The sequence below is a fragment of the Astyanax mexicanus genome, chromosome 11, assembly GCF_023375975.1.
Source record: "Astyanax mexicanus isolate ESR-SI-001 chromosome 11, AstMex3_surface, whole genome shotgun sequence".
NCBI lineage: Eukaryota > Metazoa > Chordata > Actinopteri > Characiformes > Acestrorhamphidae > Astyanax > Astyanax mexicanus.
Genome location: NC_064418.1, coordinates 624,465 through 640,549, shown reverse-complemented (window position 1 = coordinate 640,549; position 16,085 = coordinate 624,465). Strand labels below are relative to the sequence as shown.

General features: G+C 37.6%; 2 protein-coding genes across 2 annotated transcripts; one reads left to right on the top strand and one right to left on the bottom strand.

The window, feature by feature from the left end:
* Nucleotides 1-2,808, bottom strand: sowahca (sosondowah ankyrin repeat domain family Ca). Its single transcript, XM_007235493.4, has one exon. It carries the CDS (start codon nucleotides 2,606-2,608, stop codon nucleotides 908-910), a length of 1,701 nt encoding a protein of 566 aa, XP_007235555.3. The 5' UTR covers nucleotides 2,609-2,808; the 3' UTR covers nucleotides 1-907.
* Nucleotides 2,809-3,877: 1,069 nt separating this feature from the next.
* septin10 (septin 10) lies at nucleotides 3,878-14,893 on the top strand. Its single transcript, XM_022665683.2, has 11 exons — nucleotides 3,878-4,242; nucleotides 6,018-6,132; nucleotides 6,565-6,760; nucleotides 7,397-7,583; nucleotides 8,646-8,807; nucleotides 9,187-9,283; nucleotides 9,795-9,963; nucleotides 11,366-11,395; nucleotides 11,947-12,049; nucleotides 13,330-13,502; nucleotides 14,444-14,893. The coding sequence occupies exons 1-11, from the start codon at nucleotides 4,213-4,215 to the stop codon at nucleotides 14,457-14,459; spliced, it is 1,278 nt and encodes a 425-aa protein (XP_022521404.1). The 5' UTR covers nucleotides 3,878-4,212; the 3' UTR covers nucleotides 14,460-14,893.
* The last annotated feature ends 1,192 nt before the right edge of the window (nucleotides 14,894-16,085 follow it).

Below are 16,085 nucleotides of genomic sequence, written 5' to 3'. Positions count from 1 at the left end.
ATATATATATATATATATATTACTTTAGGAAGTGCTGTTAATTGATGTATCCTTATTGTAAAGTGTTTTTAAGCATCAGAACAGCAACATTAATCCAGTTAAGGACCGGAAGACGGAGGAGCAGTAAAGGCACACTGTTCACCATCAGAACACCCAAAACAGAACCGTGCAAAAACTACACCAGGTTTACAGCAGGCAGCGTGCATATTTTATATTTCACAACTTTATAGCATGAATGTGCTTCAGAAATTCACTAGCTAGCATCCCAGGTTAAAGGGAAATTCCACTGATTCACCTACATTCTTAATTCATGTTAAAAAGAGATAAAAAGAGCAGGATTTGGTGATTGTGATTGATTGTAGAGAAATATACTGACTCAGATTTCTTTACTTGTGGTGAATAAATGCAAGCATCCTTCTTCTATACCTACAACAGAAATATAGACATTTTTAATATGGAATGTTGAGAATAATTTAAATCCATTCACCACCATTCTCATTATTTTTTCCCAATTGTCAGAGAATTTTAACACTAAACCCACTCTGAAATAAAATACCTGTACTTCATCTACATCTTAACCATGTATTTAAACTGTGTATTTAAAATTCTACCTTAAAATATAGCAAAGTGTCAAATGCATTGGTCCAGTAGTGCTAATCCCTATTGGTCACATTTTCACAACATAGATTAAAGCTTTACTAATTTGTTTTTTAATTCGTTCTTGTTAAAGAGCCTAAGTGCTTGGATATCCAGGCATATCTGAGTGTTTAAGCCCATTAGCGAAACGGGGAGCTTAGTGCCGCGTGAATGCTTCAGGGGGTGAAACAATGCTACACTGTCCGACAGCACCTAAGAGGTAAAATTGGGACAGTTTCAGGAAAGGTCCTCGTTCAGAGACGTTCCTCTATTATCCAAAGAGGTTAGATACGGGTCTGGACTTGACCGGACTCTTCAGGGACCGGTTGCCCTCTTCTGTCTCTCTGAATGAGGTGCTGTGAACTATCTGAGTCCTTATCTTGCCTCTATTTAGCTTGATCCTGCCAATGGAAGCCTTGCGATACAGCGATTTTGGCTTGGCCTGGCCGTCAGACGCAGGTTCCTCCAGCGGGTTGAGAAGTCTCAATGGGTTAAGGTTGGACTGGAGAACTTTGGGAAGGCGCCACCATCCAGCACTGTACTCTACATTTTCAACACCCAAGTCAAAGTCCTTGCAAGCTCCTACAATATCCTGAATGTCCTTCGCCACCGAGGGATCGAGGTACTGGGAAGGCTTCTTCCCACTGTAGTCCCTCGCCTCAAGGTCCGCATTGTAGGCTCCAACCAGCAGCTTCATGACCTCTATGTGGTTGTGCATGGCTGCTAGGTGGAGAGGGGTGTACCCGGCACTGGAGCGGGCGTTCACGTTGACAGCGACAGAGTGCTGCTGGGCGAAGGTGACCAACATTGCGAGCAACTCGTGTTTTCCTTGCTTGGCAGCCCAATGCAGGCACGTGAAGCCGGTCACAAAGTCCTTCTTGGTGACAAGACTCGGCTCGCAATCCAGAAGACGCTGGAGACTGTCCCACTCCCCATCACTGGCACACATCATCCACTCATGCTCGAGAGGGTCTAGAGATACCAAAGCACAGTCCTCGTCCACAGAGGACAGAATAGAACCCGAATCCCCATCGCTCTTCAGAGATTCTCGTCTTCGGCTCATCATTTGACTTTGGGAGCTCCTGCGCAACAGGTTGCGCCTCACCTGTGGAGAACTGCTCATCATGATCTCCACAAAGCTCCTTCGGCTCCCTCTTGGTGTTCCTGTGCCAACTTCTGCGCCCAAACCTGAGGCACCTAGAGCGTCGACTTCGCTTACGCCATCGTCAAAGGAAGCAACCAGGCTTCGCTGCGACCCTCGAGAGGATCTGCGGCGGCTTGCCAGTTGAGCCGCAAGAGCTCCTTTACAATCCATGGATTCATGCTCCGCGTGATTGGCCAGTTTTCCAGAAGTGGAAGTAGGGCAGGTCGTGACCTCAGTTACATCATGCTCAGCTTCACATGCCTCTCTGGCATTCCCAGAACATTTTCCACAGTCCTTTCCTTTCTGTTCTTCCTGTGCCAAGTCAGAGCTGGTCACTTCAATCAGGGCAATGTCTGAAACACACAAGTCAGATACTGGTTCTGAGTCTGACACATCCATTCTTTTGTCTTCTTCTTCTTCTTTTTCTTTTTCATCATGAGCATCATCACCACCACCAGCATCATCAGCATCCCCACCCACAGCACTGAGCATCCTCTTATTCCCCTGACCATTAGTCTCCCGACCATGGCTGTCATCTTCATCTTCACACCTCAGATTATTATTCTCTGCATGACCCTCATCATGATCTGCATCCCTCATCCTCCTCTTCATCTCCCGGTACTTCTTCTTTAAGCACACCATCTTCTCTCCGTTCTCCTGCTTAACGTAGGCAATGTTATCCACAAACCGTTTGAAGGTCTCCCTGGCCACAGTCCTGTCCTTCCCTCCAGTGAGGAACTCTTTAAAATGCTCTGTCAGCTCCTTATTCCTCACACGCCCCCCTTTCTCCAGCAGGAACTCCAGCACAGACTCCTGGGTGCACTCCATCCTGCTGTTCTGAGATGTTTATAAACAGAGTAATGGATGCAGTTTGTGCTCCATCCCGTTTTTCCTCATCTAAAGTAGCGCAGCGGTTTAAACAGGAATAAATCAGGGGTAGAGATGCAGGCAGGGGTCGCAGTGTGTTCTGAGCTCAGGGTGGATGAAACTGGACTCCTGGATCCTCCCTGTTGGCTCCCAGCAACTCCGCTTTAACATCAGGCTGCGTCTCAATTTACTCCACCGCTCCCTACACACTTAAACACACTGCAACACGAGCAGCATGAAATAACAGGATCTGGGACTCAAAAAAAGGTAAAGTAATAATAATAATAATAATAATAATAATAATAATAATAATAATAATAATAATACATTTTATTTTTTACATGCGTTGCAAATTCATCTTAAAGTGCAAAAGACAGCAAAAAAACAAACAAAAATCCCAAACACAAAAAAGCAAACAATTAAAGCTAATTGAATGCTAAAATGTAAAGTGCACATGTAAGTAAGCAAAAATACACATTATAATGAAAATCAGGTAATAGAAAGATATATAAAAAACAAAACAATACAATAACAAACTTTAATTAGAACCAGTTAATAGAAAAATATGAAAAAAATAATAAATAAAACTTTAATAAAATGCAGATCAGTACCGGTGAATAGAAAGATATATTTAAAAAATAGAAAATGATAATCTTTAATAAGAACCGGTTAATAGAAAGATATAAACAAACAATAAAACAATAAACTTTAATAAAAGGCAAATTTGAACCAGTTAGGTAATAAGTTAAGGTATTGCGTTAGGAAGTTATAAAAAGACAATAATTAATAAAGTTTGATTAGAATCATTTAATAGAACGATAAAAAAACAATTAAATGTGAAAACAATTAAATAATAAACTTTAACAAAACAAACACTAGAACCAGTAAATATAAAGATATATAAAAAGATTAAAAATTAGAAATTTTAATAAAATGTAAATTCATATGAGAATCAGTTCATAGAAATACCATAGAAATTCCAATAAAATAAATACAGATTAATATGATTAGAAAACAGATAAATAAGAATAATAAAAAGACTAATCAAAAAGGAGCTGATTGTATCCTATTTTTTTAAGCACATTACCAGAGGGAGCCTACTAAGGGAGCAGAGCGCGATTTGGGACACGCCCCTGTAACGGCCTCTCCTCGCGGAGCCGGAATGGACAGAGGCTGCTTAGCAACAAGGCGAGAGGAGGGAGGAGGAGGGGGCGGGGCTGGAACCTACCACTATCATTCAGAGTGAGTGGGGGGGAGGTAGTGAATTTAAGCGAAAACAGCGCGAAAACAGAGCGATATCGTTTAAAATTCAGATTAGTACAGTATTTTACAGTTAGTAAGAACGTTAGACAGGAGCAGTATTTGTACACAAGTCTGTTAAAAGGCGCATTTAATCTCGGGCTGAAGTTTTATCTCCCTCTTTCTGTAATAAACTCCCGCTCCGCTGGTATTGTGTATCAGCTGGGAGTTATTGGGGAAAGTTGGGGCCGTTATCCATCTGTCGGTAAACCGGAGCTCAGAGTTTTTATTTTCTTTATTTTACGGGATTTTTCTCCGGATTACAGATGGTTTTACCCGAGCCGGGTCTCAGAATGGTGAGTAGGTAACTATATAAGTTTAAATATGAAGCTCTGAGTCTGAAATGTGGGAGTTTTGCTGTAAAGAGGCTGAAGTTTTGGGTGTGGGAGTTTCCCTACAGCTCTGAATAAACTTTAAATCACTGTAAATACATTTAATCAATATATTTACTCAACTTTTCTCAATATTAATCCTGTTAGATATGCTATGAAATAGCGATTATATGTTTACAACTACCCTCTTCTAGCCAAACAGTGGAAATTCTCATTTATACAAAGATATGTATGAACAAATTATTTTTATGATTTTCCTTTAAAAATCATTAACGTAAATTTTCTATGATTTATAAAGAAAAATCATAAAAATGATCAGTGGTGCCCAAACTTTTTCCATATTCCCATAGGTACCTCGGTTAGTTTACATTCCCTGATAGCAAAAAACATTAAATAAATGTTTATTTATTTATTTATTTATTTATTTTTTGCATTAGGTTTTGCATTAGATGTGTGATGGAAACACAGCCTTTTAAACAACTTTTTATTTAAAATTGCATCATAAGCATGGGTTAGTGTTAAAATGTTGAAATAAAGGTTAATTTAAATGCTTTGAATAGTCAGGAATCTTCTTTTAGACTCACAACCCAGTTAAGATAGGATAACTAGAAAAGTACTGTGTGTTAAATCGTTTTAACTAATTTTTCAGTATCTAGGATAAAATACAGAATTGATTTATTAGTGCACATCGATTGTATACCGATTATATCTTCAGTGCTTAAAAAAACAATGGGTGATTTTAGATGCTCCCCTTAAACAATACTACTAATAGATAAGTAAAGAAATCAGATTTTGGACCCCGGATTCAGATTTCTGTGAACAAACACCCAAAACCCTTTTAAACACAGTTTGTTCAGTTTTTTGTTGTGTTTATAGACTAAAGTAAGTCAGGCTGTTTCTTTAAAATCCTCTGAAAACCATAATTTACCAAACTAACGCAGATCTGGATGTTTTGGGGAGTAAAATAGACGCATCATAAATCTCTTTAGAAACTAAAGTTTAGATACTAAAAATACTGTATGTGACTGTACAGTGTACAGTGTAAACTAAAGAAGCACAGGTCAGATATCAAACATGTTACAACTGATCGACAGAATCTGGGGTCAGAGATCAATTCTGTATACATTTTTTTATAAATAGACATGCGTATATGGCACTTACATCTGCTTATGATTTTTAATATGTTGGTTGGTTGACTTGCATTACAATAGCCTCCAAACACACACACACACACACACACACACACACACACACACACACACACAGTTTTGTGTATTTTGTGTATTTATCTTGATATGTTTTATTATTATTTTATTTTGTTTTATTTTATTTTTTCTTATATTTATTTTATTTTATCGATTGCTCTTTGGGTGTTACTGGACCGGGATAACACTATATAATAATTTAGTTCCACCATAATTTTGTACCACATGTGATGTGAAATGACAGTAAAGTCTCCTTGAATCCTTGAATCCTAGAAACACACAGTTGTATGTAGTGATCAGTGGTGTTATTGTTTCTCAATTGTGTTACAGAACGTGTCAAGTGGTCGTAACAATGACCTCCTTTAAAGTGAGCTGACAGTGTCAAATGAGTTTGCTTTCAATGGGTTTGCTCTCTTGGCCCGTCTATTCCGGCTTCCCGTCGTCCATCTTTTATTTCTCTCTCTCTCTCTCTCTCTGTCTCTCTCTCTCTCTCTCTCTCTCTCTCTCTCTCTCTCTCTCTCTCTCTCTCTGTAGGAACAGAATGCTCGCTCTCTCACTCTGTCGGGTCATGTTGGTTTTGACAGTCTTCCAGATCAACTGGTGAACAAATCCACCAACCAGGGCTTCTGCTTCAACATCCTCTGTATTGGTGAGAAAACATCTACATATTATACCACAGTTAGTTCAGACCCTGCAGTGTGATTGGCTGAGAGGCGTTCTATAAGTACCGTTATCAGCCGGTAATGCACTGTAACCCCGTAGCTCTCCATGTACAGTAGTACTCTGCTAAAATCCCTGATTCCCTGACTCCAACCTCAGCTCAAATTTGAAAAATGCAAAAAAAAAATGGGAGGGGGAGTTTGGGAGGGGCACTGGGTGATGTATGGGTTTAGGGGCGGGTCTGGAGGGAGAGCTGATTGGCTGAGCTGCAGCAGCAGCAGTGTGCCTCTGATAGCGGTGAGACGCAGATGGTTGGATGTCAGCAGGGGGGCGGGATTATTGATTGACTGATTTGCATATTGTTGGCTCAGTTCACTCCTTATGTTCTGAATCAGCTGTTTGTGTTTCCTGTCGTTTTCAGGGGAGACTGGTATTGGGAAGTCCACGCTGATGGACACTCTGTTCAACACCAACTTTGAGAACTTTGAGTCGTCACACTTTGAGCCGCAGGTGAAGCTCAGAGCTCAGACCTACGATCTCCAGGAGAGCAACGTCCGGTTAAAGCTTACCGTGGTCAACACCGTGGGCTTCGGGGATCAGATGAACAAGAAGGAAAGGCAAGAAGATACATGAATAGTGTAATATACACATCTAAAAAAAGATAGAACTTAAAAATGATGAGTTTCTTTGATTTTACCAAATAAAAAAACTCTGGAATATAATCAAGAGGAAGATGGATGATCACAAACCATCAAACCACCAAACTGAACTGCTTGAATTTTTGCACCAGGAGTAAAGCAGCATAAAGTTATCCAAAAGCAGTGTGTAAGACTGGTGGAGGAGAACATGATGCCAAGATGCATGAAAAAAAACTGTGATTAAAAACCAACCAGGATTATTCCACCAAATATTGATTTCTGAACTCTTAAAACTTTATGAATATGAACTTGTTTTCTTTGCATTATTTGAGGTCTGAAAGCTCTGCATCTTTTTTGTTATTTCAGTCATTTCTCATTTTCTGTAAATAAATGCTCTAAATGAGAATATTTTTTATTTGTAATTTGGGAGAAATGTTGTCTGTAGTTTATAGAATAAAACAACAATGTTCATTTTACTCAAACATAAACCTATAAATAGTAAAATCAGAGAAACTGATTCAGAAACTGAAGTGCTTACATTTTTTTCCAGAGCTGTATATAATGTATATGAATAGTCTGTACATGTGTTCACAGTCTGTACTGTATTTTTTACAGCTATCAGCACATTGTGGATTATATCGACACTCAGTTTGAGTCGTTCCTGCAGGAGGAGCTGAAGATCCGTCGTTCTCTCCATAACTTCCACGACTCCAGGATCCACGCCTGCCTCTACTTTATTGCCCCCTCTGGCCACTCCCTCAAATCTCTGGACCTGGTCACCATGAAGAAGCTGGACAGTAAGGTCAGGCACTGTTGGGAGAAGACAGTATGAGTGTTATTTAAAGGAGAATTCCAGTGTGAAACTGATTTTGTTGTAGTAAAACGTGATAAAAAGTTCTTATCTTTGTTGAATATCTCTCCTCCGCTCTCCTGCAGCTTTCCGAGATCCAGTATTATATATTTTACACTGCAGATAAATCACTTTTTACACCGTTATTCAGCTCACAGCATCTCCACACCTCATTGGAAGAATCTAGAGACCCTGGCCATGTAATTTTATTTTTTATTTAATCTAAGATTTTACTTTTTCTCAGGATATGTTAGCTCTGTGCTCACAGTATCACAGTTTTTTTTTATTTTAGGCCTGTGTAGGGGGTCATTCTTTATATAGGACTCTTTTTAACTAACAGTATGGTCTACAACTGTAAAAAAGAAAAAAAAAATCCCAGTAGTACAAAATTTTCTTGTATGCTTTATAATAGGGATGCACCAATGTGAAAAGTCTGAGACGATGCTGTTATCAAACTTTACATTACATTATTATCCAAGATCTATGTATGTATATATATATATATTATATATAAGACTACACACCCCGATTTTAACTTTATAACTTTAAAACTAATAAAAAATGACTTTGAAGTACTATTAAAGTGCTTTTTTCCAAAATAGTTCAATAGTCTCAAAAGTCTGGTAATTCAACACTATTGATCCAACCTGATTTTATTTTGTAAATTGTTGTTTTACTGGTGTTTTATGGTGTAATTGTGAATTGTCTGTTTTAATGTTGAAACTGATGTTTACGCTGCTGTTTTCACCAGACTTCCGTTGGAAAAAAAGATTATTGTGTCTCAGTAGGACTGACCTGGTTAAATAAAGGATAAATAAAAAGAAATTTAAAAAATCCCAATAAAAAAATCCCAATAAAAAAATCCCAATAAAAAAATCCCAATAAAAAATGCTGCAATGGATTGACCACCCCTGGTTCCAGACCTCAACATCATTGAAAGTGTTTGTGAGATGTAGAAGCAGGTGGAAAAATAATCAAAAATGATTTATTTTTGTTCATTTGTCTCTCTTTCAGGTGAACATTATTCCGGTCATAGCGAAAGCCGACACCATCTCTAAAAGCGAGCTCCACAAGTTTAAGATGAAAATCATGAGTGAGCTGGTCAGCAATGGCGTCCAGATCTACCAGTTCCCAATCGACGACGAGACGGTGGCGACCATCAACACCACCATGAACGTACGCTACCAGAACATGCATTTTTCTCTTCTTAAAGGAGAACTCTGGTGTTAAATTGATTTTGTTGTAGTTGTTGTAACACGATAAAAAGTACTTACCTTTGTTGAATAGCTCACCTCCACTCTCCTGCAGCTTTCTGAGATCCAGTAATCCAGTAATCGGTGTTGTGCCGATTCTGTTCGCTAAGGGGAGCCGGATTCTGCAGGGCGTCAGATTCAGCACAACAGCAGCGACAAAAAACACTGAGAAAGCTGCAGAATTCTGTGTTTGGGATTAAAAATATATATTTTTGGCCCCGATCTAAGCTCTACTCTACACAGTTAAACTATAGTTATGGTTATGGTTGATGTGGTTGATGTGGTTGTTGTTATTATTTTAGGGTCACCTTCCGTTTGCTGTTGTCGGGAGCACAGAGGAGGTGAACGTTGGGAATAAGATGGTGAAGGCCAGGCAGTACCCCTGGGGTGTGGTGCAAGGTGAGAAAACCCAGCTTATATATTCAATTCAATTCAATTCAATTTTATTTATATAGCGCTTTTTACAACAAAGGTCGTCACAAAGCCGCTTTACAGGTAAAACAGGTCCACGCCTCTTATGAGCAGCACCACAGAGATGCTGATTTTATGGTGACACAGTGGCAAGAAAAACTCCCTTTAAGAGGAAGAAACCTTGGAAGGAACCAAGACTCAGTCCGAGGAACCCATCCCACTCGGGTCGACCCGCTCAGTACAAACAAACAACAAACAACAAACAAATAACAGAACAAAACAGTACAGAGAATTAATGTGAACTATGGCTAATATAACAGGTACTAATTTATGAATATAAGAATGTGATGGGCACAAACTATAGAGCTATGGCTAATACAGAAACAGATACTGAGTGTGTTAATGTTAATCAGTGCAGGGTTGTATTTAAACTATATGTATATATGTACTTAAACTCACTCCTGATAGTTTAACTGTATTTATGTGTTTAATCTTTCAGTGGAGAACGAGAGCCACTGTGATTTTGTGAAGCTGCGGGAGATGCTGATCTGTATAAACATGGAGGATCTGAGAGAGCAGACTCACACTCGACACTACGAGCTCTACAGACGCTGCAAACTGGAGGAGATGGGCTTTAAAGACACAAACCCAGAGTGCCAACCAATCAGGTACCAGCTCAAACTGTCCTCCTATCATATACTAGAGCATCTCAGAAAATTAGAATATCATTGAAAAGTAATTCAGTTTTAAAATGTGAAACTCACATATATTATATAGATGTATTAAACACAGAGTGATCTATTTTAAGTGTTTATTTCTTTTATTGTTGATGATTTATGATGATTATGGATTACAGCCAATGTAAACCCACAAATCAGTGTCAAAATCAGAAAAATGTAATATTATATAAGACCAATTGATACTTTTTTGGCAGTGTGGGCAGTGTGCCAAGTCCTGCTGGAAAATGAAATCCTCCGCAATCTCCATAAAAGTTGTTTTCAGCAGAGGGAAGCTGTAAGATATGAAGTGCTGTAAGATTTTATACTTGATAATAAAACACAGTGGATCAACACCAGCAGATGACAGACATGTCTCTCCAAACCATCACTGATCATCAGTAAATTTTATATTTCATTTAAAGTAAATTAAAGGATCAGAGTCTGGAGGAAGAGTGGAGAGACACACAGTCCAAACTGCTCGAGGTCTAGTGTGAATTTTCCACCAATCAGTGATGGTTTGGAGATGAGGATTTCATTTTCCAGCAGGACTTGGCACACTGCTCCAAAAGTACCAATTGGTCTTATTATATCATATTCTAGTTTTCTGAGACACTGATTTTTGGGTTTTCATTGGCTGTAAAATCATCATAATCATCATAAATCATCAACAATAAAAGAAATAAAGGCTTAAAATAGATCACTCTGTGTTTAATACATCTATATAAGTTTTACATTTTCAACTAAATTTCTGAAATAAAGTCACTTTTTTTCAATAGTATTCCATTTTTTTAAGGTGCACTAGTACACCATTTTTTTTTTACATCTACATTATATACTTAAAGAATATAAAATATATACAGAAAAACACAATTATTAACACAGCAAGCTGTTCCAAACTTCTAAATGGTACTTTCCAGTTTTCTGTGTATAAATATTTGTTCGTTCCTCTCTGGTTTGGAGAAGCAGAGCTTGAGAATTTGACCTCATACTTCAGGACATTCCTCAGACTTACGGTACTCAGAAGTCCCCTAGATTCCTTATCCAGCCGATGTACAGCTGATTTAATCAGACTGCACACTTATTTACAGTACAGTCGACTTGATTAAGGTCTAATTTGTGATGCAGTTGTTCTTTAAAGCTAAATTTATTTTTGTTTTTAAGGAACAAGTTAAATATTGAGGTTAAAACAATGTCCTGAAAGCCTTTCTTTTGCAGATTGAAATATTATTATTTTTTTCTTATGTAAATCGAGTTTTAAAGAAATGCGTTGGGTTACTGTATAAATATGTAACTAAGAAAATCTGTTATTAATGGATGTTGGCTCTGTCTATGTGTAACTCTGTGTGTTTAGCCTTCAGGAGACGTATGAAGCAAAGCGTAACCCTGCGTTCACACTGGAACGCGACGAGTCGCTTGTGTCACCCAGCGTTTGTCGCTTGTGGGCGTGTCAAGCTCAACGCCCGCGTTTATCATGGTCCAGCCTCCGACAAGAAAAAAAGCACAAAAAAGGAATCACTTGGCCACTTTATTTTCCAGCTATAACTCCCAAACTTGCTGGACTCTTGTGCGTTTCTGTGATTTAACTGCGCTGGAAACGCAGCCGTTCCCACAGATTGATGCGGGTCCACCCCGTTCAACAGAAAGAACCGGGAAAGAAACTAGAAATTCAGAGAGCAGGAGCTTGAGGACGTCGAACCGCCTTGTTTGTGATTGGTCCAAAGAAAAGCTAGGAGCCAATCGGGTTAGAATGTCGCTTCACCGCGTCATAACTCATTTGCATAAAGTTGAGAAAAATTCATCTCCGTGTCGCTTGTCGCTCTGTCGCTTTGTCGCTTGTCGCCTCTCGCGTGTCGCAGCGACAAATCGCGCCCTGCCATAGGAAATGAATGGTCGCCTGTCGCTTTGTCGCTTTCCAGTGTGAACGCAGGGTAAGGAGTTTCAGGCAGATCTGCAGAGACAAGAGGAGGAGATGAAGCAGTCTTTTGTTCAGAAGGTGAAAGAGAAAGAGGGGGAGCTTAAGGAATCAGAGAGACAGGTATTAAACCAAACCAATTAAACATTTATTAATAGGTTCATTACCACTTCAGTTTCTGAATCAGTTTCTCTGATTTTGCTATTTATAGGTTTATGTTTGAGTAAAATGAACATTGTTGTTTTATTCTATAAACTACAGACAACATTTCTCCCAAATTACAAATAAAAATATTCTCATTTAGAGCATTTATTTACAGAAAATGAGAAATGACTGAAATAACAAAAAAGATGCAGAGCTTTCAGACCTCAAATAATGCAAAGAAAACAAGTTCATATTCATAAAGTTTTAAGAGTTCAGAAATAATCAATATTTGGTGGAATAATCCTGGTTGGTTTTTAATCACAGTTTTTTTTTCATGCATCTTGGCATCATGTTCTCCTCCACCAGTCTTACACACTGCTTTTGGATAACTTTATGCTGCTTTACTCCTGGTGTAAAAATTCAAGCAGTTCAGTTTGGTGGTTTGATGGTTTGTGATCATCCATCTTCCTCTTAATTATATTCCAGAGGTTTTTAAATTGATAAAATCAAAGAAACTCATCATTTTTAAAGTGCTCTCTTATTTTTCCAGAGCTGTATATACTTGTGCATCACAGAAAATTAGAATATGATTGACAAGTTACTTTATTTCAGTAATTCAGTTTAAAATGTGAAACTCATATATTATATAGATGTATTACACACAGAGTGAAAAAATCAGTATCTCACAAAATTTGAATATTATATCCTAGACCAATTGGTACTTTTGGTACGCAGTGTGGGCAGTGTGCCAAGTCCTGCTGGAAAAAGAAATCCACATCTTCATAAAAGTTGTTATCAGCAGAGGGAAGCATGAAGTGCTTCTTTGCACTGACTTTGGACTTGATAATAAAACACAGTGGACCAACACCAGCAGCTGACCTTTTATGGAGGTGTGGATTTCATTTTCCAGCAGGACTTGGCTGCACACTGCCCACACTGCCAAAAGTACCAATTGGTCTTATATAATATTCAAATTTTCTGATACACTTATTTTTTTCACTCTGTGTGTTTAATACATCTATATAATATATGAGTTTCACATTTTGAGCAAAATTACTGAAATAAAGTAACTTTTCAATCATATTCTAATTCTAATTCTAATTCTAAAAAAAATGCAGTAGTATATATAGGAGAATTAAGATGTGGTCTTTGTAAATGACCTGATAATATATATATATATATATTGCTGAATTCTGTGTGTTTTGCTTTCCTTTTTTGTCCTCCATGTTCATGCTGCCCTCTGCTGGTCCTGGTTGCAGCTGCAGGCGAAGTTTGATCAGCTGAAGCGTCAGCATGCAGAAGAGAAGAGCGTTCTGGAGGAGAAGAAGAGAGCGCTGGAGGAGGAGATATTCTCCTTCAGTAATCGCAGAGCTGCTGCTGAGCTGCTGAACGCCCAAACTCTCAACTTAAAAAAAGACAAGGACCGCAAGAAGTGAGTCTCAGTGTATTATGTGTGTTTTATTAAAGAGTTGCAAGGCAGGGTTACGTAATTATTCCACAGTTACTAGAATTAATAACATTTATTTATAATGAATGTCCCATCGCTCCATCTAAGTGTATAATATTACAATACCTACATTTAGAGTGTTATTAATATATAGTGCAATTCAAATTTTTAGGCACCCCTGATAATTTTCATTGGTTTTCTGTATAAATCATTGGTTGTTTGGATCAACAATTTCAGCTAAATATATCATATAGCAGATGAACACAGTGAAATTTAAGAGGTTTATAGAACTTACAGAAAGTGTGCTATAATTATTTTAACTAAATTAGGCAGGTACATTAATTTGGGCACTGCAACAGAAAAAATAACCTCTAAACGCTTCCTAAAGCTTCCAATAAGATTCTTTTTTCTGGTTGAAGGGAATTTACAGAAAATGAGAAATGACTGAAATAACAAAAAAGATGCAGAGCTTTCAGACCTCAAATAATGCAAAGAAAACAAGTTCATATTCATAAAGTTTTAAGAGTTCAGAAATAATCAATATTTGGTGGAATAATCCTGGTTTTTAATCACAGTTTTAATTTCATGCATCTTGGCATCATGTTCTCCTCCACCAGTCTTACACACTGCTTTTGGATAACTTTATGCTGCTTTACTCCTGGGGCAAAAATTCCATCTTCCTCTTGATTATATTCCAGAGGTTTTTAATTTGTTAAAATCAAAGAAACTCATCATTTTTAAGTGGTACTTTTTTAGAGCTGTATTTAACTGAGATTGCTGATCCTAACAACCTATGATTTATAAGGGAAAATCATGAAAATTATCATACCACTGTATATTCACCTTAATGATAGACTGTACCTATGTCTCAGTGTATAATATCACAATACCACACATATCATCACATATTTGTTTTTTTTTTTCAGCACTGGATTCTTGTGAAGAACCTGAACAAAGTCCTGTTTAAGACCCACAGTGGATCACAATAAGCTATATAATGTAATTGTTGCATGTTCTTAATTAGTCTGTGTAGAAACAGCATTACAACAATACAAACACACATTTTACTATTTACTATTTATCAGTATTACCAATATCCCCACAACTGTTGAATTATTAAGATTGATCTTTTTTATCAGTTTATGTCATATGGTACTCTTTCCACTGTTTTAGAGGAAAGTTTTCTACAGTAGTTTTCTGTCTCTGTCTATCTGATTGTATTTTTGCCAAAAGCCAAGTATAAATGAATGTGTTGCTGCTGCAAATCAGTCTGATAAACTTTTATTAATGAAACTTTTACTTAATGTCTAACATGGCATTTATTTAAACAGTTATTTTTTGTAATGCTTGACTAACAAATAAAATGTTGTACTTTTTTAATGTTTTTTTTGTGTGTGTTATGAAGAATTCTTAATATATCTTTAGAAAATTATCTGTAGTATTTAGTATTTGAGATAAACACAGATAATAGGGTGGAATAATGATGGTAAATCCTGTCAGTATTAAGCATCATGTGTCCCTCCATCGTTTTAACAATATTAGATTTAAATGTTAAAATTAGTGAGGTTATATCAATAAGAAATAAATTTATATTAGATGATTCAATCACTTAAAAATGTATTGCATGAATCAGAGCAGTATTCTCTGATTTATTCATGATAAAAATCATAATGAACAAAGTCTAAATGCTGATTTTGTTATATGCTTATACTCTGATAATTCACGTTTCCTTGCCATGAACTCACCATAAGATAACACCTCACAACTTATACAGCCGTACAGCCGTACCACTTCATGACCAAATTACATACTGCTATCCCATGACTTTTGTCAGCATGTCAGTGTGTATTGTGATATGATATTTTTTACCATATTACCAAGCCCGTTTTTTTTTCTTAAACCTAATCATTTAAGAAGCTGCAAATGGTTCATCAAACTTAAGCGCTGCCACTATTATCAAGAAATCGCTGGTTTGAATCCTGGTCGTGCAGCTTGCCATCAGCTGCCGGAGCCCTGAGAGAGCATAGTTGTTGGCCTTGCTCTCTCTGGGTGGGTACAGTACAGTAGATGGCGCTCTCTCTTTCCCCTCATCACTCCTAGGGTGATGTGGATCAGCACAAGGCTGCGTCTGTGAGCTGATGTATCAGAACCGAGTCGATGTTGGCGATTTCCTCCCAGCGTTAGCGCTGTGATGCTACTCGGCAAAAAGAGGTTTAAAAAGAGGCGGAGTCTGACTTCACATGTATCGGGGGAGGTGTTTGCTTGTCTTCTTAACCTTCCTGGTGATAGAGGGAGTCCTAATGAGTGTTTTGGGTATTTGGCCACATAAATTGGGGAGAAAATTGAATTACAATGAGAAATAAATTACAAGCAAACTTTAGTTTAATTTAACTATGCATAGAATTGAAAGGTGGAATTTAAGGGTAATAAAGTGAATCTGTTTTTTAAACACTAGATGGAGCCAAACTCTAAATTATTGTTCATGCCTGGCTCTGATTTACACTCATAATAATGTCTTATAATAAAATCAGTTTGTGGAGGATCACAGGAGGCTCATGGGTAAACAGT